Here is a 26,186-nt window from a genome sequence, read left to right as displayed (position 1 = left end):
CCAAGTGTGTTGGAGACCTACAAAACTTGAAAATGTGTAAACACTAATGACCCCTTCTTAAGCCAGTGTTTGGTTTGTCCTTTCTGGGCTACTGTAGAACATGACAGATAAGGACCCACTCCGTATGTAGACATAAATGACTCATTCTAAGGTAACATCTCTTAGTTTCTGGTGATTCTACACCAATGAAAACATATGAACATTATGTTCCGTTTCTGACAATATATCCCATTTAATCCTTCACACTTGACCTTTAAGTCCAGTTCAGAATACAATACATGAATGACTGGCTGAAATATGTAGTCTGTTAAAAAGAACTGACGTCTATTTACATTAGGTGCAAAAGTTCATGTGATTCTTAAATCTACACACCCGAGACAAACGTTTTACACTTCTTGCGGCTTCGATTGACTGCTTTAGTGGGTATGTCAAACCTTGTTGAACTTTCTAATCTCTTAAAACCCACTCAAGTGCAATAAATCATTTCAAATGTGTGCTTTATCTCCCTTCTACGCCACTGTTGGTAGAGAAAGAGGGGGGCCTGAAGTTGTACAGTACATTAAAAGCAGGTTTTATCTGTTTAGTATCCAGCTCCACCTGTCTAACCTTAATACTGGATGTCTTTGATGTTGCAACAGGAGGGAAATTTCCATGGGTCAGGGTTTAAGTAGGTCCAGGTATCCTGCCTGGATCAGCAGCAGAAAAACAACACAGAGTGATCCGAAATTTGGAGTATGACGCTTGCTGTGCTACCATTAATCTCAGACTGGGACCACACCTCTTTGTTTCTACATTTTCCCAGTTACTCTCCCAACTTGTCAGGAGACAGATTTCTTGTTTGCTCTGGGTCATACATGTCCTTTCACCTCTGCTTTACTTTCCCTCTCTGTTTGTTTTCCCTCTTTGCCTCCCCTTGTCTGGACGCCACCCAAATATTACTCTGCAACCACAACTCAGAGCAACATCACTCCCAAAGCCCAATCATAGCAAAATCCCTCTCACTCTATTGTTTCGCCTCCCCCAGAGCCAAACTCCAATATCAGCAGTGGCACATGTAAGGGAAACTGTCCATGTGGCAAAATGTCTAAACCCCCCATTGTTGTGCTTTTGTTGCCTCTGCCTCGCGATACCACCACACTCTCTGTCAGCCATATATATCTGGGCGTCCAAATTTTTCCACTCTTAGACTGTGTGACTAGTTTGGAACAGCTAACAGTGGAAAATGTCTCAGTACTCAGGAAAGGTGAGTACCACAACAAGGGATGCAGTCACAGCACAGCCTTCCCAAACTTACTCATGTGCATCACACACAAATATCAATCACAAAGGCATTAATGTAGCTGACTGGTTTGACTTCAGATAGCGCTTTTAGATATGTCTCTGACTGTCTGCAGCATTTTCCATACAACTATCTGTTAAGAGATACAAATTTTAATCCTCACTGGTGTGGCAAAAAACACAACAGATCGTGTTCTTTGAGGGGAAATGTTTCACTGGGAGGAAGCTGGAGATCTGCAGTGACTGCGACAACTTCCAGGACCGTGGCTTCATGAACAGGGTCAACTCTGTCCGCGTGGAGAGCGGGGCCTTCGTCTGCTTTGACCACCCAGACTTTAAGGGCCAACAGTACATTCTGGAGCACGGAGAGTACCCCGAATTCCAGCGCTGGAATGCCCATAATGATCACATGGGCTCCTGCAGGCCAATCAGGATGGTAAGAGAGAGAGTGTGTGTGTGTGTGTGTGTGTGTGAGAGAGAGAGAGAGAGAGAGACCCCAGAGACAGACAAATATTTGGTTGTTAAAAAAAAAAAAAAAAGCTTTGCAGACTGGCATATGTGTGGCCTCATTTGTGCACATCTGTTTTTCAAATAAAGTGTGAATGATTTTAATAACTCTGGTTTTATAATGCTGCAGGAATTAGTCGTGCAGCACGGAGGCTTATTACCAACGTGTAGCTTTTCACATCATATATTAATGCCATCAGCTGAAAGTAAATCACACATTAAGTGCACTTGAGACACAATGTAGAGCTGGGCTATACATATCGCCCTCTATGAGCACAATACGGCCCCTGTCGCAGAAAGGAGGAGGCCTTGGTCCTTCGCAGCGAGTTGAAGGCGAACATTTTTGTTATGACTCAGTGAGAGGGCATGTCATTATTCTCCTCCAGCATGGAGAGCACTACAGGATGGAGCTGTTCGAGGGAGACAACTTTGCAGGCCAGTGCGTGGAGCTGTGTGACGACTGCCCATTCCTGCAAGCACGAGGCCTGACCAAGAACTGCGTCAACTCCCTCAAGGTTTATGGAGATGGAGCGTATGTATCTCTACAGCAGCAGAGGGACAATTAGTTTGTTTGATTTCTGCTTAGAGCACATAATCACCAACATGAGCTAGAATATTCTAGGTTATTGTAATACAGGAACAGAGCCAGACACTGTAAGCTCAGCCCAAACCTGAAGGGGACTTCTGTGAAACTAATTACAATGTGATTCTGTCTAAGACTCAGTTCACACAAAATTCTTTTTTGTTTTAGATTTATTTTATTAGGAATTTCAGCCTTTATTGTCAGGAGAGAAAAGGGGATGACGTAAAAAAAAGAGGCATAATTTCTCACTTGCCTCTTCAACAGCATCTCCTTCTAGAAACAGTGTCCTTGTTACTCTGGCAGCGTCTATAAGATGAATGTCATTTCTTGGTGCTTTTAGCACCACAAATGAAATTCCATTGACCTGCGTTATGTTTGGGTGACATGAGAAATTTTAGAGGTGGATGCCCATTGGGGAAAAGATGTTTTTAAGGCATTGACCATGAACCAGGATGTCCCTGAAGCACTTATGGCAATTTGTACGTCTTTCTCTCCCCTTATTTCCTGACATCCCTCCAGTCTCAACACTTTATGTCGAATATAAAATACGCTCTCCAAGAAAAAAAATAAAATAAATTAAAATGTAAAAAAAAGGAGCTAAAAAATTACATCAAATTTTTTGAAAAATTCAATCTTATTTTAAAAAAAATTAATCTTTTTTTTAATCTTATTTAAAATAAAAATAAAAATGCGTAAACTCCTCAAAAAAAAACCTCAATAAAAAACAAACAAACAAACTAAAACTTAGAACCTGGGAAAATAAAGCCCAAATTATCTGCATTGCTAGATACCACAAGCGGTAAGAAAATGTTTTTTTTTTTTTTTTTTTTTTCTTAAACCATAAACATTAATTTTAACAATATATAAGCCAGGTCAAATATTGTCCGAAATATGTCATAATCTTTACCTTCTATCCCCTGACTTCCACTACATATTGCACATTTAACATTTTAAATGTACAATCCTAATTTAAAATGTATTTCAGTGTTATTATTTATTTTCCCAAACAGCTGGGTGCTGTACGAGGAGCCTAACTACCGTGGCCGCATGTACATCGTGGAGAGAGGAAACTACTGCAGCCACACAGAGTGGCAGGCAGAGAACCCCAACATCCAGTCTATTCGCAGGGTGGCAAACTACTTCTAAAGCATCTCATCGTCACTGGCAACGTGACAGCTGCAGGGATGAGGTCATCCACTGAGGAAAAACACACCACTCCGTCAAGTAATTTGACTCTGTGGGGCTGTAACATAATAAAAGATGAAGAAAATGTTTGACATTGCTTGTTGTTTTATTTTTGTACTGAATTATTCAAAGGACGAATAAAGTAGTGATCCTACACTATCTTCAATCTTATTTCCATTTTTTTTTCTCCTTTTATGCCCACTCAGTGTGAAACTCTTAACTTAACCATCACATTTCATTGTCGAGATGGCTACAGGCTATGATTCAGGTAATTGCTCTCTCTTATAAGTACGAAACCTTTTCCTCATACTAATGGATCCATTACCAAGTTACATGAGATACTCTGGATACCACTAAACAGATCAATGCATAGGTAGAGTTGCATTTGATACATCCAGGAAGGAAATTAAATGGTTTTAAAGATGTAGCTGGTAACTTTATAAAAAAATATTTAAAAAAAAACTTGTGTAATGTTTGCTGACACTGTTGGGTGGGGGTGGGGGGTGGGGGGGCTGGAGCATATCCCAGCTGACACTGAGCGAGAGGCGGGGTACACCCTGGATAGGTCACCAGACTATCTCAGGGCTGACACATAGAGACAGACAACTATTCATGCTTACATTCACACCTATGGGCAATTAAGAGTCACCTATTATAACCTAACCTGCATGTCTTTGGACTGTGGGAGGAAACAGGAGTACTCGGAGAAAACCCACGCTGACATGGGGAGAACATGCAAACTCCACACAAAAGGGCTCCCCCCCATCCCAAGGCCTTACCGCACCTGAATGAAAACAACCAATCAGAGCCCAGGAGTCTCTAATGCAGCTGCTCACTGCTCATGAACATGACTTTTTCACATAGTATCTGTCTCATGTTCTTTCAGGATATAGTGCGTTTCAGCAAATATAACACAAAGTTATTTCCATAAAATTTACCAACTGCAGCTTTCATGGTTAAAAAAAAAAAGGATAAAAACACAACAAAGTGCTCATACTAAAACTCACAAAGACACAACAAAGCAGTCGCCGACCTTTTTAACAGTCAGTCCCTCATACCAGTGAGTGCTTGGCAGTCTGCAGTAAACAATAGAAACTATGTGTGCCCTCCCCTGCATATACAGTTTATAAATCAAGGGTGAAGAAGAATATTGCACAGGTTGAAGCGGTATCTGCACCTGCCCCGGGGAGCTCTGCTACCACCTAGTGTCATTTATCTATTTTACTGTGAAGTCGTGACACTCACCTCAGGGTTTTCAAAGTGAACACAATAGGGATTTCAACAGCAGCGACAAAAACACATGGAAAAATCTGGATTTTTTTCCCCCCTGAATTAAAAAAAAGAGGAAAAGAAGAGCAGAAACACTAATTCTGAACAATGTATTAATAAATGCCGTCCATTCCCCATTTATCCACCTGAATTTAGTTTGTCCAGCAAGCTTATATCCAGCTTTTCATCATTTTGTGCGCACAGCATGCATTTATGACACGTACAGTGCAGTATAAGTAACACCAGAGTGGCATAAGTTGAATTTAACAGCCTTTTTTAACAATATTACCTCATAGTTTCATGTTTCTTTATGCACCACTGCATCATTTCCCCCGTGCTCTCATTCTTTTAGGACTGTCACATGGTGGATGTGGCCGGTGGACCTTTAATGAGCACTCATGTGCTTTCTCTTCCAACTGTCATGACAACAGAACACCTATCTTTACAAGGTTTCGCTCATGGCCTCTATCGAGTTACGGGGTCAATATAGGGTAGCTTAATGAGGAAATGCTTTGTCTTGAGTTACACTCAGCGGCACTAGTTTAAGGGTGATTACATATGGCTAACCTTATTCCTGGGCCATTTGCTGCATGAATTGTCTGGGTGTCACTAACATGCCATTAGTCTGGATGTCAAAGACGAGAGAGAGGGACTGGTGAGCGAGGCTTAATGGCATTTTTAACAATGTCACTGCTGATTCTCTCTCTGGATTTTTTATTTTATATAAAAGTGTGTCTTAAATACTACACAAAGCAAACTGTGTGCCATATTTCATCATTATAGACATTTTGTTTCATTAATAAGCCCTGATTATTTGCTCTAACGGAGGTATGCCTGTCTTCTTAAGTGGGGAGATTACGAAAGAGAAGCGTACCCAATTAGTCGGAGGAAAATGACTTGAACCTTAACCTTTATGAGGGAAATACTTCTAAAACTGATTGTCTGTTGGCTGGGAGACTGGGTGAGTGGGCAGGCTGACCAATCCATTGTCACCTTTTGTTTAAATGTCATGCCAGAGATTATATAGCACTTATCAACAGAACATTGTGTTTTGAAATTGGGGATTTTTTTGTTTGTGGTCACACACTTCCTGTTTTGTGATAATAATACAAATAAAAATGCTTGGCAGTTCATTATGAGCAATGCTTTGGCTCTAATTTAGTTTTGCTGTGTGAGATGTATTTTATATTTAACTCTGTCTGGCGGTGAAATGAGTAATTAGAGGGAATACATTTTAAATAGCATTTATTGTATCCTGTTACTCCAAATTAGGTCAGCTATTTTTAGCACTGCTACTTATGCATAAAAGATAATTCAGATAGGAAAGATTACACTGTTTGTGAGATATTGAAACAGACAAAAATACAGCAGTATAATACATGCTATATTTTGTAGGATACATAATGTAGGAGTTGATTTTATATTTTGAATTTGTCAGTACAGGCTACTTGTGTTTGTATATTATACATTAAATATACAGAGAGTGTCTACTTATGCATAAAAGATCCTTCAGATGGGGAAAAACAGAATTTATAACACTATTTGTGAGATAATACAAACTATATTTTGTAGGATACATAATGTAGGAGTTGATACATTTATATGTTGAATTTGTAAGAAGTGGCTAATTGTGTTTGTATATTGTATATTAAATATATGAGTGTGTACTTGTGCATAAAAGATCATTCAGATAGGAAAAAAAAACAGAATTTATCACACTATTTGTGAGATATTTAAGCAGACAAAATATAGCAATATAATGCATACTATATTTTGTAGGATACATAATGTGGGAGTTGATACATTTATATGTTGATTTTGACAGAAGTGGCTAATTGTGTTTATATATTGTACATTAATTATACAGAGAGTGTGTACTTATGCATAAAAGATCATTCAGATAGGGAAAAAACAGAATTTATCACAATATTTGTGAGATAATACATACTATATTTTGTAGGATACATAATGTAGGAGTTGATACATTTATATGTTGAATTTGACAGAAGTGGCTAATTGTGTTTGTATATTGTATATTAAATATATAGAGAGTATGTACTTATGCATAAAAGGAAAAAAAATGAATTTATCACACTATTTGTGAGATACTGAAACAGACAAAAATACAGCCATATAATACATATATATTTTGTAGGATACATAATGTAGGAGTTGATAAAGTTATATTTTGAATTTGTAAGTAATGGCTAATTGCGTTTGTACATTGTATATTAAATATATAGAGTGTGTGTACTTATGCATAAAAGGAGAAAAACAGAATTTTTCACACTATTTGTGAGATACTGAAACAGACAAAAATATAGCAATATAATACATATATATATATATTTTGTAGGATACATAATGTAGGAGTTGATACATTTATATTTTGAATTTGTCTGTAACGGCTTATTGTTTTTGTATATTGTAAATGAAATACATAGAGAGTGTGTAGCCTGCCTTAGTTTATCTGGAGATGTTGCTTTTCCCATGCAGTTGAAATACTGCAACATAAATCGTTATTTTTTAGAAGGGGGTAAAAATTTGACATATATTCGACGTATAATCAGTAAAATCACCGGGTATTTCCTTAAATTTTCATTTAAACCTGGTGCTAAATAGTAACAAGCGAAAAGTAGACTATAAAATACCAACTCTGACCACAGAAAGTGCAAGTGTTGTATCAGCTGGAAGCGGGACAAATACCAACGTGGAAAGCACACATCCTCCACCAACGCCTCCTTTTCCTTCCCGTGGGCTTTTTTATGATTAAAAAACGTGATAATTATCGACATGAGGCAAAAATAAAGTCATTTCAGGCGTCTATCTACGGTGTCGTGTTAAGGTCACACGGTGGCTGCCTGAATTCCCCTCTTTGTGTTTACACATCCGGGTTTCCCTGTTTGCAGCCCATTCCCCATTTAGAAGCCATTTTGGACACAGATCAGTAACATGCATGTAAACCCCGACCGACCTCCCGATGCAGCGGTGCTACTATTCAAGTGAATAACCTCAAAAAGAGCGCTGGGCTTTCGTCTCGGATGGTTTAGCGGCTTCCCAGTCGGTTTTTGGATCCACTTCCGACGCGAAATGCTGCACCTATGAGCGGGCTGAGCAGTCTGGCAGTCAGTTAATCGCTCCTATCTTTTCTTGCAACATTGTTGCGGCGTCGCGGCTATTGACACGCGCTGTGGTGGTGGTGGTGGTGGTGGTTAGGCTGCTGGAGGGACCGGAGGCCTGTGGTCGTTTTGATCCTTGGACTGATGTTTTGGACAAGCTGAGTTTTAATGTTCGCGACGGAAAGCCGGGGAAATATCTGTCCTGTATTTAAAACGGAACATGTCTTTTTCATGGCTGACTTGTTCACTTCTTCTGGGAACTTTGTGCGCAGGTAAGCGGCTATTGTTGGTTCCGAAATTTGCAACAGTTTTTTCCTCTTCCTCCCCTCCGAGCCCGAGCACATTTTTTGTCTGTGTGTAATTGTGTGTTTCAAATTTCCACCCGCGAACCACTGTACGTGTGTTAGTTGTTTAAACTTTGTTGGCAGTGAACACGAAAGGGATTTTATTCTCTTCCCCATAATTCCCTTTCTCTGTTTGCACCCGTAAACGCATCTTTCACATACACAATTACTCAAGCAATATCTGCCTTTTGATTTAAAATATATATAATTAAATATAGCCATTTTCTGCCGGAAAATTCTCCTAAAAATAACCCCAAATTTAAAACTGTTGCGTCCCAGTGGCAGGAATAGAAGGCAGCAGCTGCATCAACATCCTGAAACCTTATAGGCTACATCTCAGGTCTGCACTCTTGTTTGTGGTCACAGCCTCAACACCGAGGAGCCTTTGAACACACACACACACACACATACACACTTTCTCTGAAACAGGATTTTTCCATAAATCAATGCACGTTTGATTTGATGAGACAGTGTCTGAAGGCAGGTCTTTACACTGAATTGAGGTTACTGTTACACAGCCTGTGTGTGACTTGCCACCACGTGAAATTGAGCATGAGGGTTGTTTGTCTTTTGTTTGGGCTTTTTTTTTTGCCTGCGTTTGCAACTCAAATGTGAGGCTGTGGTGTGTGTCCCAAACATGTTTACCTTTGTCTCCTATCTAGGTGCTCCCTGTGTGTGCCCAGGACACAATGATGTCCACTTTTCCCCTTCATTTTTTTTCCAGTTTTCATGATCTACAATAAAATTTTTATTGAGGCACAGCTGTCTCATGTGTGCCAAATAGTGCTGTAGCTAATGCCTTTATGGTTTATAGATTAGGGGCTCAGAGTGTATAGTAAGCTGCTTCTCCAGAATTCATGTTGTTGTGGTGTAAGCCTCAGTAAGTGACAGAGGGAGGGGGGTTGAGGAATGATCTTGTAGTAAAAGTCCTCCCAGATCATGTGACCACAGATATCAGAAATGCCATCTCTGCTCAATGGAGCATTGAGCATCACTGCTGTGTGTGTATGTGTGTGTGTTTGTCCTTACTACCGTCCTTCCCTTCCTTCCTTAATAATGAGCATGATGTTTGGTCATTGCATGCATCCCCTGTATGCTATAATGAAATCCATTGTATGCTGCTGGACAACTAAATGTATGTAAGTGGATGCGTGCCTGAGAGTGTGTGTGTGTGTGTGAGAGAGAGAGTGTGTGTGTGTGTGTGTGTGTAATGGGTTTGGTGGGGGTAACACTGGGGGGATGGGCAGCCTCCTATAGGCAGGGATTTAAAGAGACATGCACTATTTTTTCTGTGAACAAAGATGAGGCATGAACGTCCGAGCGACATTGTGGACGACATGCACAGCACCTTATCTGCTCCGGTGTTCATCAGAAACATGTCCTACATGTGCTCCTCGAGCGTGTCCGACGTTAAATCCACAAAGGGGAAACAATAAAAACCTTTTCAATTAGGAATTGTGTAACAGAAGGAGACTGACAGCTATTGTTACATCTCAGCTTGGGTAGAGGGGAAGTATTTCCTGCTAAATGACAGTAAAAGCCCTTAAAGAAGAAGGTCTTATCTGTCTTTCCAGATGCGTCACACTACGGCAGGATACAAGAGTCCTTATCTATAGAAGTAGCATGCGGGTGTGTGGTGTGTTTCTATATCACAGCAGGGCATACCATTGTTTTTCTGAAGCTAATTAAATCCTGTCATTTTTCCTCCTTTCTAGTTGTTGCTCTCTGAAAAGATCTCGTAGTGAATGGGATTATGCTGAACTACTATTCAGCAACAATTTCTTAGCCCAGAGGAACTCCCTTTTTACTACAGAGATCTCCCAAACTTGGCCATGTGCCAGAGTGATGATAGAGGCTCTGCTCAGAGATGCTTCTTCGTGGCATCGAGCGGATCCTGCGCCATATGTCTGTGCTTCCGCTGTTGGGTTTTCAATTCATTACGATGTGAGCTGACTGAGGCCTTCTGTCCATCTCAGGGTACAGTCTGGGCGAAGCAGAGACCCGGGAGTGTGTGTACTACAATGATAACTGGCGCACGGAGAGGACCAACCAGAGCGGCTTCGAGCGCTGTGAGGGGGAAAAGGACAAGCGACTGCACTGTTATGCCTCCTGGCTCAACTCCTCAGGGACCATCAAGCTGGTGAAGAAAGGCTGCTGGCTGGACGACTTCAACTGCTATGACAGGTAGGGTCACCGAGCGAGGTCGTCGCCGCCGTACATTTACATTTATATTTTAGGTGTCTGGCTCGTGCCCAGAGTGACTGGCAGTGAGTACAACATAAATATCTGCCTCAGTGCCCACATGTAGGCACATACATGCATATTTGATGGTAAATAAGTAGATGCACGGCACACAAGAGAGCCTGAATCACTTCCTCTTTTAATCTTATCTTCATTTGTATATTTCTTTGACCTGTGGCATTTGCACTTGTAGAAATCAAACATCTAACACGGAAACTATTTGTAAATTAGCCAATTCAACTGAGAAATTGCAAGCAGTTGCCATTTCTGGCCTCAGACGTGAGGATCAGCTGTTAATTCTGCTTTTTATATCACTGTGAATGCAACATCTTTGGGTTGTGGCCTTGTGGTCGGACAAAGACAGCAATTTGTAAGATGTCATGTCAAGCTCTAGGAGCATTATGCAATAGATTTTCCTCTCTCTGCTCGACAGTTAACAGAGTAAATGATGGATCGAGAGATTTATCAGCGTATAAAATCATCAGTTGCAGCCTTAAAAACATCTAAACACGACTTAGAAGAACAAGATGTAGGGTATACAAGTCACAACACACATTACATACACTCACTTGCCAGTTTACTATACAGAGTGGTGTTTCTGTTCTTTATGCTACCTTCATTGTTGTAAATGGTGTGGAGTAAATAAGAGAAACACCTGTCAGTATAAAACAAAGCAGCTCAACAGCACAAACTGAAGCCTCCAAAATGATCATTCACAATCAACACCTCTCAAAACAAAATTGAACATCATAACCTCGATAAAGGGAGGATTACATTAGACTGTTTTAGGTGGTTGTACCTAATAAACTGGCAACTGAGTGTGTCTCAGCATACATTATACAAGTTGGCGACCAAACAGACACCACTACGGCTACTGTATATGGATGTACTTGCAGGATACTTCTCACACACTGCACCTGAAATTAATTGCAGTTTTCCAGGGCTACGCTTGTTCTGTCAAATCAAAAACCCAAACACTACAGATACTTAATTTACAGTGATATAAAACAGAGAAAATCCAAAAATATACACATTTAAGAAGCTGATCGGAGCACATGTTGAGCAGTTTTACTTGTAAAGTGACTCAAACACTTCATGGATTACAGAAAGGCTCTTGAGAAATCGATAGACAGCATGTGGCCCTCTGCATCCACACATACAAGCACCTAGACACATAAAATACACTCCACAGCATATCGAATGTCAATTACACTTATATATTTTGTATTTCACGATCCAAATTGTCAGGTCGGCAGAACAAGTTGACATAGACTGAAGTAATTTGAAAAGTCAGATGTCCAATCTTGATATAGAACCAGACTCTATTAGATGGGGGGGGCGGGGGGATTGATTTCCACATGTTGGTGTTTGGTAAACGCTCTGCAACCAGCCGAGCTCACATTCACTCTTCCTGGGAGTAACCAGATAGTCCGCATCTGCATCGACGAGGGTGCAGAGTGCAACTCAGTGTCCACAGCCTGATTACGGCGGACAGATATGGTGGCACAGGGCCACTCAGGATTTTGTAAGTCAGGGGGAGAATTCTAAACTAGCTTTATCAGCAGACTGCGCAGAGCTGTGTGGCACGATCAAACTTTTTTGAGTCTTTAATATTCAAGCCGCAGCAAGCTGAACAAGCTGGAGATCTCTGGTGGCTCATGAAGGCAAGCTGGAGAAAACAGAGCTGTAATAATCTGCCCCTGATGACACATATGTCTGTGTACGTAGTACGAATTAACCATTAGCCACCGTGGAACAGGTCGTTTTTATTCTTTGTGTTGCTTTCTGATCATTAAAAGTATAGTTCTGAGGTTGACCTGCAATTTTTGACACAGTGGCATGTTAATGTTGATCAGCGTGGACTACATTAAACCAAACACATATTTTCTAAAGCTTTGCCGGAATAGAATGTGCACAAATTGTAGGTTTAGACGCAGGTACAAATTTGTTGACAGTTTCAGGGGAAATGACTTCCACCTGAAGCGCTGCGGCCTGTTATTATAACTATAGAGGGATAATTCTGTCCGATCAGTTTAATCTGTGTGAAAAGCTCAAAAAGTAGAGACGGAAAATGGAAAGTGGAGAGGAGGTGGGCAATTGTGAGCAGGGTGAGAGACAATGGCGTCATGCAGCAACATTCTCTGGAACGTCCCTTATATTATCTCTTAATTTTGTGTCAAGAGGGGAAAGAAAATAACTATATAAGGGCAGGTGTTGTGCTGTGTTCAGATACTCTGGCACATGCCTGAAAGGCTGTAAGAAGAAGAAATTCAGCAGCAGTGAAATCAACGAACTGTTAAGTAAACTCAAATAAAGTCAATAAAAATAATTTCATTTGTACAGCACAGTTCATACAGCAAGTGCAACTCAAAGTGCTTTACATAATAAAAGGAGAAAATACACATAAAAGACAGGATAAGATATAGTAAAAAAAGATTCAACCACACACTCGCACATATGCATGAAAAAAACATGTTTGATACCAACTATTTAAATAAAAGCTACAAACATGCAAGTCTAAAAAGATAGGATTTAGGTTTTAAATATGTGGTTTGCCAGAGTGTGAGTACTGATGTCACATGAAAATTAAAAACCAGCAATGGTAAAACATTTGTGATGTAAATACTCTGCCAGCAGCAGCAGTGGTGGAGGAGGTATTCAGATCCTTTATTCAAATAAAAGTACTAATACCACACTGTACAAACAACTGTTACCTGTAAAAGTCCTTTGTTGAAAATGTTATTAAAGTATGTAAGTACAATCAGGAAAGTATTTAAAGTAAAAGTACTTAATGTAGAATTTTCTAAATCAATCAATCAATTTTATTTTATAAAGCCCAATATCACAAATCACAATTTGCCTCAGAGGGCTTTACAGCATACGACATCCCTCCTGACCTTTGGCCCCTCACAGCGCAAGGAAAAACTCCCTTTAACAGGGGAAAAAATAATTTACTTACTGATTTTCCTCATATTTGAGAAGCTTGAACCAAGAAATAATCATTTCATCTGCACTTATATATTTTCATATTGTTTGTGTACAAAAATCTGAATTTGTAAGGGGGGAAAAGTTAAATTATTGTAATGGAGTTAAAAGTAAAAAGTCCAGTATTTCCTTTGAAAGTGTAGTTAAAGTAAAAATTTATTCAGACTGTGTAAAAATCATGTTCCTTAAATATAAAATGAGTGGTTCCTTGTGTTGGACAGACGAGTTTTAGCATTGTGAAAACACTAATTTTATTTCGATCTTGGTAAGAGTGCTCTCGACCACTCGAAACATTTTCTTTCATCTAAGAGAAGAGCAGAAATAAGAAAACACCGGGGAATCCTGGAAATCAATCGCACTTACAAAAGAACAAATCGTCAATATGGGCAAAAATAAGAGGCCAGCTGTTACAAGATTAATTAGAGTTAAAGAGCAGCTCTGCAGTCTTGTGTATGAAGTGTTAAATTCCTAACAGATCCGTAAGCGTTGCGTTGGTTGATCATTAATAAGGCCAACAAGACAATATATTCTCAATAAGAAATGTCCTTCTCATTAAAGTACCCAGTAGAATTTAATCTCCGTGGGCATCAGTACCACTAACCTATGTGAGTGTGTGGGCTAAAGCCTTGTAGTCCTCGCAATAAATAGGACAAATATTACTTTGAGTGTTTATATACAGCAAAAACAAAGAGTCAGATCAGATCAGTTGATATTTTGGCGCAAGTGTTAATTATTAAAACTTAAAGCTTCAGATGTTTCTTGTTTCGACATTTGGTTATCGAATTAATAATGTAGGTGTGTCATCCACTTTTTTTTTTTTTTTTTAGGCAAGAGTGTGTCTCCATGGAGGAAAACCCTCAGGTCTTCTTCTGCTGCTGCGAGGGCAACTACTGCAATGAACGATTCACCCACCTTCCTGACATGATTGGCAGTGGCAACCGAGGTGAGCGGCAAATGCATCCCACATATAGTACAGACGAAAAATAGGTCTTTGCTTTTCCCCTCCGATTAGTGGGAGTGAAGCTTAGCCTTGCATCCAGCAGTAAAAAAACATCATGTATATCACACACAGACTGTGATTTCTCCTTTTAAATGCTGCTAAATGATGCATGTGTAGTATGTGGGTGAAAGGGATTGTAAAATTCAGCTTCTTGACATTTTAGTTTTCTTAAAAGAGCCTTTTCAAAGCTATAATAACCTTTTATTGTCATTGATTTTCAGCTGACTAAGACAGGAAGAAAAGTAGATTTTAAACCCACCATCACCAGCCTGATTGTTGTATTTTTACAGACTGCGTAGTGACTCAGTCAGTGAGGATCAAGGCCGAACAATCTAGATAAAATGCTACCTGTCTCCTTTTAAATCAGGCCTCGAAGTCCGTGTGACGCTGCTTATAACCTACATGTCATAAAGCTGACACACTGTAATTATTCTGTTCCTCCTTGACAGTGAAAATCCGGCCTCCACCCCGAGTGCCGTCCCTGCTAAACGTGCTCGTGTACTCCCTGCTGCCTCTCTGTGTGCTGTCCCTGGCCCTTGTCCTGGCCTTGTGGATGTACCGCCACCGCAAACCTCCCTACGGCCATGTAGACCTGAGCGAGGTGAGAGAGGCCGTACCCCTTAGTCCGGCTCTCGTTTAATCTGTGACATCTGTGGTGCTTAGAGATCAGTCTCCCACTGCATGTTTGTGTCTGTACTGCCTGTGGCTGCTTTCGCTGCTGCTGCTTTTCCTAATTACCCAGTTCTTCTGTTACGTTCCTGTAAGATTTTGTGCTAAGGTCAAGAGAAGTGCAGACATCTTTTAAAGCGATTTAGCAGCAGAACTATGTCCTAGAGAATAAAATATACTCCTGTTGTGTTATTTAGGATCCTGGACCAGCTCCTCCTTCCCCCTTGGTGGGTCTGAAACCACTGCAGCTGCTGGAAATCAAAGCCAGGGGGCGCTTTGGTTGTGTTTGGAAGGCCCAGTTGATGAGTGAATATGTTGCTGTTAAGATCTTCCCTGTTCAGGTAGGTCAGCAGGGTCAGTTATAATTTTTCTTGACAGATACTGCGTTGTAGCTGCAGTTTGTGTATGAACATTATTCAAGTCACGGCACCAAGCGTCTGATTTTTTTGAAAAAGAAGTAACCTTTGATCCTTCAAGTCCTCAAAGACTCTTTTAACCATCTGGATGAATAAATATCCCATCTGTTGCATCATACAAAAGATTTAAATCCATTTTCTCATAATCCAGGTAGCAGCAGTAAAATACAAGCAAAATGTTAACATGCTGTTTTGATTTAACTTCTTTATCAGAATAATTTATGAAATTTGTCTTAGATCTCAACAACAAAACCATTCTACAAACGCTGCCCCCGACCAAGAATTTTCCTAGTCGACCAGCAGTCATCATTTAGGGCCATTAGTCGACTAGTCACCCACATATTTACAATATTAACTTAGTTGTTAAATGATATATTTTGGGCGGGGCAACACAATGGTTTGAGTTGAAGGTGTGAGAAAGAATAGTATCAGTAACACTGTTAACACTGTGCTACATTACAGAGAAATACAAAACTGTACTAATGAACCTTCATTAATATAGGCCTATATTTTATCTACAAGTGCACGTCACACACTGAGCGAGCCGCCTGTTAATGACACTGTCGGCAAAGCAGTAATGATTGTGCTAAGTGGCTAATGGGCATGTAGCTACTTCCATGTTTCAGATGATACGTCATGTTTGTAGTCGACCAATGAGGATGAGTTTACATATCACCTTGGGTTCATCCTTCACCTTCTCAAAATGATCCCACACTTTGGATTTCCTGCCCGACATGTTATTAACTGGTTGTATACTTGCCGCATCTTTAACCGCCTGGAAAGGCGAGGTCGGGCTTTGGGAGCTACTCTTTTGTCTTTTTGGTTCCTAAGCAACCTTAACAAGGGGCATATAGCCTATTTACCTGGACAGACGTAAAGCTGTGGGTAGCCCTGCACTAGCATGATCAACTTTTCCACATTTATTGGACTGAATATTTACAGAAGGGAAAGATATCTGTCGGCTATGATTGGTTTGTAACATGACTCCTGTCTGACTGCTGAGTGTGGTCTCTTCCTGTATCTGTCCTTTCAAATTAAATTCCCTACATGGTCCAGTCACATAGGTTTTGATTTATTTTGACAAGGTGCAGCTCCTAATAGAGTTTCATGTTTGTTTGTTTTTTTTTACGACTAAGTGACCAATAAAATCTTGCAGACTAATGACCTGTGTGGTCAAATAACGTTTGGTCGACTATTAGGGGGCAGCCCTAGTTCCTCAACCTGTTCAATCTTATCTCTTGGACTGTAAATCTTTTGTGTATTTTGTCTGAAATATAAAAGATTGGAAAGCAACATTAGTGTATACCTGCTATTTTTAATGTGTTTCACATACAAGTTAAGAAAGGTTGTGGTTTCTGGTGTCTGGCTACTGTCTTTGTTTGAAAAAGAGGTGTGACTAGAGGACACATATTTAAAATGTGATGCAGTGGAAGGAATACACCCCATCATTTCATCCAGATGGTTAAAGGAGTCTTTGAGGTTGCTAGAAATGCCATCATGACAACCGTACATACTGTTAAATGAACATCTGGGTTATTCAAGACTACTGGATGTGAAGTTTTTGGAAGATTGGATGCTTGGCGCTGTGAGTTTCATATAATGTTGAAGCTTTGTGTGACATTAAATGAAAGACCCCATTATTTTTTTTAAAAGAAATGCTTGTACTAATCATTAACATCTTGATATAACTATCTCGTCTGTGTGTGTTGGTGTAGGACAAGCAGTCGTGGCAAAATGAACGGGACATATTCCTGACTCCGGGGATGCGACATGAGAACCTCTTGCGTTACATCGCTGCAGAGAAGCACGGCACCAACCTGGAGACTGAGCTGTGGCTCATCACAGAGTTTCATGAGAGGGTGAGTACACACCTCCCCGTATATGCTCCCATATAGACCCACATATAGCACATTCATGCTGGACATTTTCCAATATTGGCAGAGGCCTTTTATTTACCTCAACAAAAGAGCATCACAGCTTTTATTAAAGCAGATTTTATTACTTATGGCAGGTCTGCAGCGCCCGGTACACCTTAAAGTGATAGAATTGTGTTGCTTAGATTTATACAGTGTATGTTTTTGTAAGCATGAGGTGTAAAAATAATGCAGCCAATTATGTTAAATACTACTAGTGTCAAAAATGGCAGTAATAACGAGTGTGCGCCTGAAATAATACTGTATGATTAAACAGCTGGAGGCGACCAGAATATCCCGTTCATTGGTTTCCTCAACAAAGGTATTAATACATCAAAACAGGATTAAACAATAATAAGCAGAACCACAAATTTAGCATTTACATTTGTGTAATGACTTTCACGGCTTGTCCTCATAGCACCTTCTATCCGTGGCAGGGGCACAAACATATTTAGTTCCAGTAATTGTCTCAGTGCCATCTGTGCATGTGTCATCCGTTTGGTTTTTTATGTTTCCATTTTTGTCAGTATTTTTAATGATAATTTAAGCTATATTGAGTGAATTTAGATGCCTTTCCAGACTGCACTGTTCGGCTGGTGAATAAAATGTTTGGCTGACTCCTTGGACACTGACTAACCGCAGAATTTCTGAGACGTTGGTTGAAAATTAGATTCTGCAGTTAGTAATCCTTGTTCCTGAAGCTTTTGTGTTTTGTGTGTGTGCGCAGGGCTCCTTGACAGACCACCTGAAGGGTAACACTGTGACCTGGACTGAGCTGTGTCACATAGCAGAGACCATGTCCCGCGGTTTGGCTTACCTCCATGAGGACATTCCCAGCTACAAGGGAGAGGGGCCCAAACCCACCATTGCACACAGGTAGAGAAAACACAAACCCAGTGTTCTGTTCCTGAACCTCACAGAAACTGACGATCAGACTACATTTCATTGTGGATGAAACCTTTAGTTCTGCCCTCTTCTGGTTGTGCTTGATTTAGTAATGTAGCCTCTTAAGTCCACGGATTAATGCCTGTGACTAAACATCTCTATAATTACAGTGTTTTAATGAAGTTGTCCTGAAATTTCCCAGGGACTTCAAGAGCAAGAATGTGATGCTGCGAGACGATCTGACCGCAGTCGTCGGAGACTTTGGGCTCGCTGTGCGATTTGAACCAGGAAAACCTCCAGGAGATACTCACGGCCAGGTATGGAACCACTTCACTCATAGTTTTAACACCTAGTTGACAAAGTATTTGTAACATTTCAAGAGCTCTTTACATGAGAATCAACAATTCGACTGCTTCACTTTGTCTGTAGACGTTATCTTTACATTTACATGTGACAATTCAACTCCATATTCTCAGAATAATTGACTTGATCTTGAACTATTCACTTGACCTAAGCAGCTAAGCTTGAGTGAATACTTCAAGTTCCATTAAATGACTCTGAAAATATGTAGGCATGTTCATGAATTGTCATGTATTCTGTGTAGACAACCTGTTAAACATCTGCAGAATAAAGCCAAAGAGTTGAATTGTTCAATCTCCTTTTAATAAGCTGTGCAGATGTTACAAATACTCCATAAACTCTCTGTAGGCGGACTATTCAAACAGAACACTACCCTGGTTTTTGTTTCCACGTTGGCACTCTGATGCAAGACCTGACTTATCTGAAATATGCAGTGATACTGTGATGTGAATTTTTCTGAGTAAATATTGAATAGTTAACATTTATGGAGTCAGTTACTGTGCTTTAGATTTGCACTTCATTTGCAGAGGTTTTTCATTTTGATATTTTGAGTCTAAAAAGCTTCAGTAGCCAACTTTGATTACAAGTGACTAATTAAAAAGTCAGTGTTTCTACGGTAAGCAGGAATTAAAAATAAAGCGTATAGAGGCTGTTTCCTATTGTACGGTTTGACATTGAGAGATGGCGTTAATAATTCACCATGAAGAGATTGGAAAGTGTTTATCCTGGCTGCAGAATAACTTGATAAGTTTGGAGATTGCTGCTTTTAAAGTGCAGCCAGTTTACCCAGCAGAGAAGCAGGATGTTGTCTGATAGTAACAATGTTTTTTGCCATTTTAACAGGCTCATGTTCAGGTGCATTAAAGGTCCAGTGTGTAGGATTTAAGGGAATATATAGTGGCAGAAATGGAATATAATAATTATGTTTTCTTTAGAGTGTAGTCACCTAAAAATAAAAGCCGTTATGTTTTCATTACCTTAGAGTGAGCTGCTTATATCCACATAGGGAGCAGGTCCTTGTTCTTGGAGTCTGCCATGTTTCTACAGTAGCCTAGAATGGACAAACCAAACACTAGCTTTAAGCCCAGTTCAGACCAAACATTCGTGATGAGACAAAACCGTTTTACAACATTGCAGAGAAATTTTGCAGCGGTGTGAACTGGCCGGCTGATGGTGTCACCTGCAACTCAGCTACTCAAGTTGCTGGCAGCTGGTTTTAGAACATAAGCCACGTTGCCTGTATCTACAGCCAGTTGGCTTGTGGTGAAGTCCACTGGTCAAGTCAAAATGGCGGCTGTGGCAGGCTCTCTGTCCCCGCCGAGCCCTCTGTTTCTGTCCTCACGGTGTGCCAGTGTTGGACGGTGGGTCGCTGCTGCTCGCTGTATGTGTTTATTGTTGTTTTATTTGTTTCTATTTTTCACCGTTTCATCACTACTATAAATGCAGCTGTAAACAGTATCTCGCTATCACTATCCTCATTCATGTTTTAAGGAGCTACAAATTATATTCAGCCATCAGAATGGAAGCACAGGGAGTTGTTGCATAGGGACGATACACCATCTCATCTAGTTGCATTGGTGTGAACCGGCAGGTTTTTAGAACGTTACAGAACGGTGCATTGCAAGTAGCAGAATGTTTCAGCTCGTCTCATCACGAATCTTTGGTCTGAACTGGGCTTTAGATAGGGCCATTTGCTTTTTTGTGTGAGCCACTGTAGTTAGCAGCCCCTCTGCGAAAAGCAGTGTCCGAAAAACGCTGATTTCTTAACGTGAAGCTGCTTTATTAAGTGTATTTACCAGTTTAAATCACCTGGTCCATTTGTTTTCTAAAGGAGCAGACCTCTGTGGGTAATCCAGCTCCCGGTAAAAACCTCCTGAACAGTAAACACTGAACGAATCTTAACCAGAAGTTCACGCTCGGCACATGCGCACAGCGTTTCAACTGGTTGCAATCTGCAGTCCTCACTGTTTAATGCCACTAAACCCTACACACTGCTCCTTTAAATGTGCCTGTGTAGAAAGTTTCAAAATGAAGAAAAAAAGCTCTTGCATTTCTTGAGCTGTTAGCAGCCAGCATGACTCCTCAGAAACATCATTCGTGCACATACTTATATATACTTAAATCCTTTTTCCTGTCAGGTGGGTACGAGGCGCTACATGGCTCCAGAAGTGCTGGAGGGAGCCATCAACTTCCAACGAGACTCCTTCCTGAGGATAGACATGTATGCTATGGGCTTGGTGCTGTGGGAGCTGGTGTCCCGCTGCACAGAGACAGACGGTGAGTCAAACAGTGCAGGAATGCTGCTTCGCCAACAGGTGAAAAGGTCACGGTGCTTCAGGCTGACCTAATAAACAAAGGATTAGTTTTCGTTTTGCCTGAGAAAGCCATCTGAGCTGGGTTAATGGTGTAGTTTGGGCAGCAAGTTTCAGTTTTTCAAAATCCAAATGCTGCACTATTTCCTCAACCTGATCTCTGTGTAATGCTTTCCATCCTGTGCCCCTGCTGCCCCTCGTACAGGTACAGTTTGCGAGTACATGCTGCCGTTTGAGGATGAAATAGGCCAGCATCCCTCCCTGGAGGATCTGCAGGATGTGGTTGTGCACAAGAAGATGCGTCCAGCCATCAAGGACTGCTGGCTCAAACATCCTGTGAGTAACAGTGGAAGAATGGCTCCTGCAGTTTCTGCAGCAATGCCAGGATGTCATGCATCCTTTTTTCCAGTGAATACAGCTCGATCGTCTGAGGTCATAATTCTCTGAATCAGTTTTGTTTCTCTTGTTGTTATATTTATACCTTTAGGCCATAGAAAAAGCGAGGGATTTCTGCTCTGTGAATTTTTTATTTAATTTTTGGGGTCGAAACTAAAGTGCCCTTTTAATAAAGTAAGAAAAAAGAGCTACAGGCTTGTTCTCCTAAAACTTCTGCTTTGTGGCCGCAGGGTTTGAGCCAGATGTGCGAGACCATCGAAGAATGCTGGGACCACGACGCAGAGGCGCGATTGTCCGCCGGCTGCGTCGAGGAGCGCATCGCCCAGATCTCCAGGACGATCAGCAGCACTACCTCAGACAGCCCCGTCTGCATTGTGACGTCTCTCACCAACGAGGACCTACCTCCCAAAGAGTCCAGCACCTGAATGGGTGACACCATCTTTCACCCTGAGCTCCTGACTTTTTATTTTTTGAAATCCAAACTCAGCAGATCTCCGTGAATATTTAAAAACATAAAAAACAACAACAACAACAACAACAACAACAACAACAACTAGCAACTTGAATGCAGCTGCTATTTTATCCCAATACTGGTATGTTTTTTTTGTTTTTCTTTTCTTCAGTTTTTGGTGTTAAAAGTCGGATCTTACTAACACATCCATCTGCTGTAGTTTGAAGTAGTAGTAAGTTATGCGATGGGCACATCTGATAACACCCATGTGTCAAATCTTAAATGTCGTCATTACCTCATGTATTTCTTTTGTGTTAGTCTATTTTTATTACCTCATGAGTTGTTATCTTTGTCGTTTTCCTGTCTTGGTCATGATCGTCTGCGGCCAAATGAAACGAACCTTTTGCTCCAAACCTCGGACGACGCGCTGCACACCTCGGAGGAACCGTTTTGAGACTGTTAGACAAAATATATTCATCTTCCTCAGGGGTCGAAGCTTCTCGATTTTTACAACTCGAGTGTGCTCCCTTATTTTAAACCTGTGAATGCCTCAGAATGAAAGGAAAATAAAAGAAGATCAAACCAAGTCGGAGCACAGCTGTTTTATCGCAAGGGAGGAGCTTAAAAAACGGGAGCTGAGCAGTTGTATTGGACATTTTGGACTTTTTGAAGATTTGGGACAAGCGTCTTGTCCCTGGGGAACTACCTCTCAGGTATCCAGTAGGCTTCTTTGGAACATTTTCTCTAATTTGAGAGCCAAGCTATCCAGCTAGCTATCATGGACATATTCCTGGATTTTATTTTGTTTTTTAATTGTAGAAATTCAGAGTTACTCCTTTGCCAGTGCCAGGGGCATTGACGGATGCTGTCTGGAGTTGCAATGTTACACATTCTTGATTTTAACTGTCTGCGTGAGTGAGCGAACGTGTGTGCGCGCGTGCGTGTGAGAGAATTTGAAGACTAAATGATGTGCGATGGATAGAGCGTGTTTTTAAAGTAAGAACCATGGACAGATAGTTGGGGTTTATCCTTGCGAGGGCCATACTTGAGTAAGCAACATGTCTGTTTTTAATTTTCATGGGTGTTTGTTCAATAGACTCAGTCGGACACCAGTCCCCAGATACCTCAGTCACTGTACATCATGCAAGGAGAGCTCAAATGGTTGCCTTTGTCTCAAATGCAATGCCATAGTTGTACCATAACATGAATACCATACATTGAATGTCCGTTATGCTGCTGTGACTATTCCAGGATACTCAAGGATTTGTAGATGTACATGTATTCTTTGTTAATATAACGCTAATGATATTATGTGAGGCTAATATTCTGTTTTTGTGTTTGTTGACTGGGTAAGCCCTCAGCTGCTTACTCCTCCAGACTGACCTCAGATATTCTGACAAGTACCTCAGGCTTTTTCTACATGTATATCAAGTTGTGTTTATGTATTTTATTGTGTTTTAGTAGTTGATATATTTTATTGTCGGTCGGGCCTCTTTGTCTGTGGAGATTTTTTTAAAAATAGAGCCTGACCAGTCGTCACGGTGTTAATGCTGTACAAACGGAAAAAGAAGAGAGGCAGATTCTTGTAAATAGACCTGTACACACAGTTGCCGAACACTGATCTGTTTTTTAAAAATACGAAAATCAGGGCATTATCGTTCTCATTTTCACAGAAACGGAAAGGGATTCCTCAGTTCCACTAAAACATATTTAAAGGTTGTTTTGACAACTAGCCCTGTGATTTTTTTTTTGTTTTTAAATATATATATATATACAGTATATATATGATTTTTTTTCAAGAGTGGTGGTTGTGTTACTGATTTCTATGAATAACGGTATCAGTTCCTCTGAATCAGAAGCTGTGTAGGTAGCACTCGCATTAGAAAGCTTAGTGTGTGTATCATTGAAATACAGACAAAAAAAAAAGAAAAACAAATGAAAAAAAAAAAAAATCCCTGATGGTTTTGGTGCTGGCGGCTTCTGTGATTGGCCACTTGCTGGAGATGCCAGTTTGAACAGTATTACCTCAATATTAACCCGCTGATGTGATGTTCAGATCCGAGCCCTGTTCTTCGTACGTGGATGACTGAATTATCCAGGTTAGAGTGTTAATTTGAAGCAAGTCTGGATTTTTTTTTTTTGGTTCTTTAAAGGTGTTGTCATAGCAACCCTTAAGATAAGCTTCCTGACAGTTAGCTGGATCATAACCAAGACATTTTGGGACGAAACCCACATGTATGAAATGATTTTCTTAGATTTATAATGACAGAGGGTCGATGAGAATGTGCATGTTCTCGTAAAATTACTATAATCTGTTGGTGTAATTATCACAAGTGGATTTTTTAAATGAAGATAACCTGTACTTAAACATAATAAAATGTACAACACAGAAAGTTTGTACACTAAAAAAACAGCCAAGCCAAATTTAGCTTGGGAAACTAATCAGAAAGAGAAACTTTAACATTCTGATTGTTAAAAGACCAGTGGAGTCCGAACATACGGCATTTAATTTGACATGAAAATGGACATTTATGCATTTGAAAACTAATTAAATGATTAATTGCAGAGCCCACTTTGTTGAAAATTGCTCATGCAATTAAAGCAGCTTTTTAGATTTACTTAGTAAAACGTCCTTTTCACGGCAGACTTGCAGATGCATGAATGTCAATTGGCGAGCACTTATGATGCACCAGCATCACTTGTAATCTCACTACATTTACTTGTAATATCTTAGTGTTTAAGAGTGATCAAAGTGTGGACAAGTACAGCAAGTACAAGGAAATCATATAAGATGAGACTTATGCAGCAGTGCATGCTGGTAGGGTTTCTAACACGCCTACCTCGTGTAACCGTAATCCCATGATCGTGTGATCGCTGATCATGGTTTCAACTCATTTTGCCTTCATTTCAAAAGGTGCTCACACTGTTTTTTGAGAGAACTCAATCCAGGATCAACAAATCCACCTTCAAACTGCTTTCAAAGAACCAAAAAAAAAAAACTGTAAAGCCGTGTTATTTAGCCTCATGTTAGCCTGACTTACTTAAGCCACGTGTGAAGAACAGGGCTCTGTTTGGTGATAGTTAAACCGTGCTGGACAACACACAGGCTCATCTGTTGTGCTTTGATTAGTGCTGTGGAAAGATGGTGATTTTAACAGTGGTCTGTAACGCTTGCTCCTGTGCAGTTTTGGTTAAGAACGTGTGGGAGAAAAAAAAAAAAAGAAACATCAATCCATACAGAATAATGTTTTCAGTGTTTTGGAGATCATCAATGTGTCTACAACTACATGACTGATAATGCAGCCCCATTGGGATTCATGTAAAACAGTGGCATGTGCGTGGTCCAAGAGTCCAGCAATATTTATTATACAGCAATAGTCACTTGAATATCATAGTTTAAGTAGTTAAACTCAGCTGTGACTTAGCAGGTTTCCTCTGCGGATCAATAAAGTACATCTCATCACACCTGGATCATGTTCTGATGAGGACACGTGTTCCCAAAAAAAAAAAAAAAAAAAAGAAACCCAGATAGAAGACAATGCTGTGGGTTGAATTTTTTTGTGTGTGAGCTGAACGTGACCCAGGTGCTTTCACGTATTGTGCCAGAAAAACCAACGCATTGCGAAGGCAAAATCTGCCGCGAGCGTTCGTTACCTCCAAAATGCTGTCTTACACCCAGCTCTTCTGAACAGAAAAACCAGTTACCTCATGCAGTACCTCGTTAGTAACACTAACATGGAGTCGGTCTCATCTTCAAGAAAAAAAAAAAAAAAAGGAAAAAAATATCAATTATTGTGTATATATTTACTTGACAAATGTAAAGGGTTTCTTCCTTTTCATGTGTGAATCTTGTGAAAGCAAAATCCTTTTTTCTTTTTGATTTACAGTTGACATATTGTTCATTTGTCATTGTCTTGAGTGGATGTTGGAACCGTGTGACCTTCCCTGTTTATGTGAACTGTGTGTGTGCGGTGTGCGTGTGCCTGTATGTTGGTTTGTTTCACTAAAACAGTACGAATGGTGACTTTATCTGTGAGTTGAAATGCTTAGAAATATAAACTAGATGAGAATACATCCATCTTTTTGTATATTGAAATAAAGACAAACACTGATTAACCATGCAAATGGAGTCCTTTGCTTTTTTTTCCACATCAGTTTCACCATAATAATTAAAACACAAAAAGCTTTTCATGAGTCTAAATAATGCCATTAGTAAGACATGAATTATGCAAAGCTTTGTTCTGTATAGAAGTATGAATATATCTAACATGTC

The 26,186-nt window shown here is 40.2% G+C and overlaps 2 protein-coding genes across 2 annotated transcripts; both read left to right on the top strand.

The window, feature by feature from the left end:
- The first annotated feature begins 1,159 nt into the window (after positions 1 to 1,159).
- LOC125902015 (gamma-crystallin N-A-like) lies at positions 1,160 to 3,645 on the top strand. Its single transcript, XM_049598101.1, has 4 exons — positions 1,160 to 1,243; positions 1,466 to 1,714; positions 2,172 to 2,317; positions 3,379 to 3,645. The coding sequence occupies exons 1-4, from the start codon at positions 1,223 to 1,225 to the stop codon at positions 3,512 to 3,514; spliced, it is 552 nt and encodes a 183-aa protein (XP_049454058.1). The 5' UTR covers positions 1,160 to 1,222; the 3' UTR covers positions 3,515 to 3,645.
- Positions 3,646 to 7,654: 4,009 nt separating this feature from the next.
- Positions 7,655 to 26,029, top strand: LOC125902248 (activin receptor type-2B-like). Its single transcript, XM_049598452.1, has 11 exons — positions 7,655 to 8,213; positions 10,262 to 10,469; positions 14,339 to 14,454; positions 14,961 to 15,112; positions 15,378 to 15,521; positions 17,312 to 17,455; positions 18,237 to 18,385; positions 18,597 to 18,711; positions 20,893 to 21,031; positions 21,272 to 21,402; positions 21,693 to 26,029. Exons 1-11 carry the CDS (start codon positions 8,162 to 8,164, stop codon positions 21,885 to 21,887), a joined length of 1,545 nt encoding a protein of 514 aa, XP_049454409.1. The 5' UTR covers positions 7,655 to 8,161; the 3' UTR covers positions 21,888 to 26,029.
- Positions 26,030 to 26,186: the final 157 nt, after the last annotated feature.

The sequence above is a fragment of the Epinephelus fuscoguttatus genome, linkage group LG15 (genome assembly GCF_011397635.1).
Source record: "Epinephelus fuscoguttatus linkage group LG15, E.fuscoguttatus.final_Chr_v1".
NCBI classification, from domain to species: Eukaryota; Metazoa; Chordata; class Actinopteri; order Perciformes; family Serranidae; genus Epinephelus; species Epinephelus fuscoguttatus.
Note: the sequence above shows the minus strand (reverse complement) of the source record. Positions and strands in the feature narration are given on the sequence as shown.

Bases quoted from the DNA above. Each gene is read 5' to 3' on its own strand.
- LOC125902248 (XM_049598452.1), top strand. From the start codon at position 8,162: ATGTCTTTTTCATGGCTGACTTGTTCACTTCTTCTGGGAACTTTGTGC. The intron at 14,455-14,960 runs GTGAGCGGCAAA...CCTCCTTGACAG, and splicing joins GATTGGCAGTGGCAACCGAG to TGAAAATCCGGCCTCCACCC. The intron at 21,403-21,692 runs GTGAGTAACAGT...TTGTGGCCGCAG, and splicing joins ACTGCTGGCTCAAACATCCT to GGTTTGAGCCAGATGTGCGA.
- LOC125902015 (XM_049598101.1), top strand. From the start codon at position 1,223: ATGTCTCAGTACTCAGGAAAG. The intron at 1,715-2,171 runs GTAAGAGAGAGA...ATTCTCCTCCAG, and splicing joins CCTGCAGGCCAATCAGGATG to CATGGAGAGCACTACAGGAT. The intron at 2,318-3,378 runs GTATGTATCTCT...TTTCCCAAACAG, and splicing joins AAGGTTTATGGAGATGGAGC to CTGGGTGCTGTACGAGGAGC.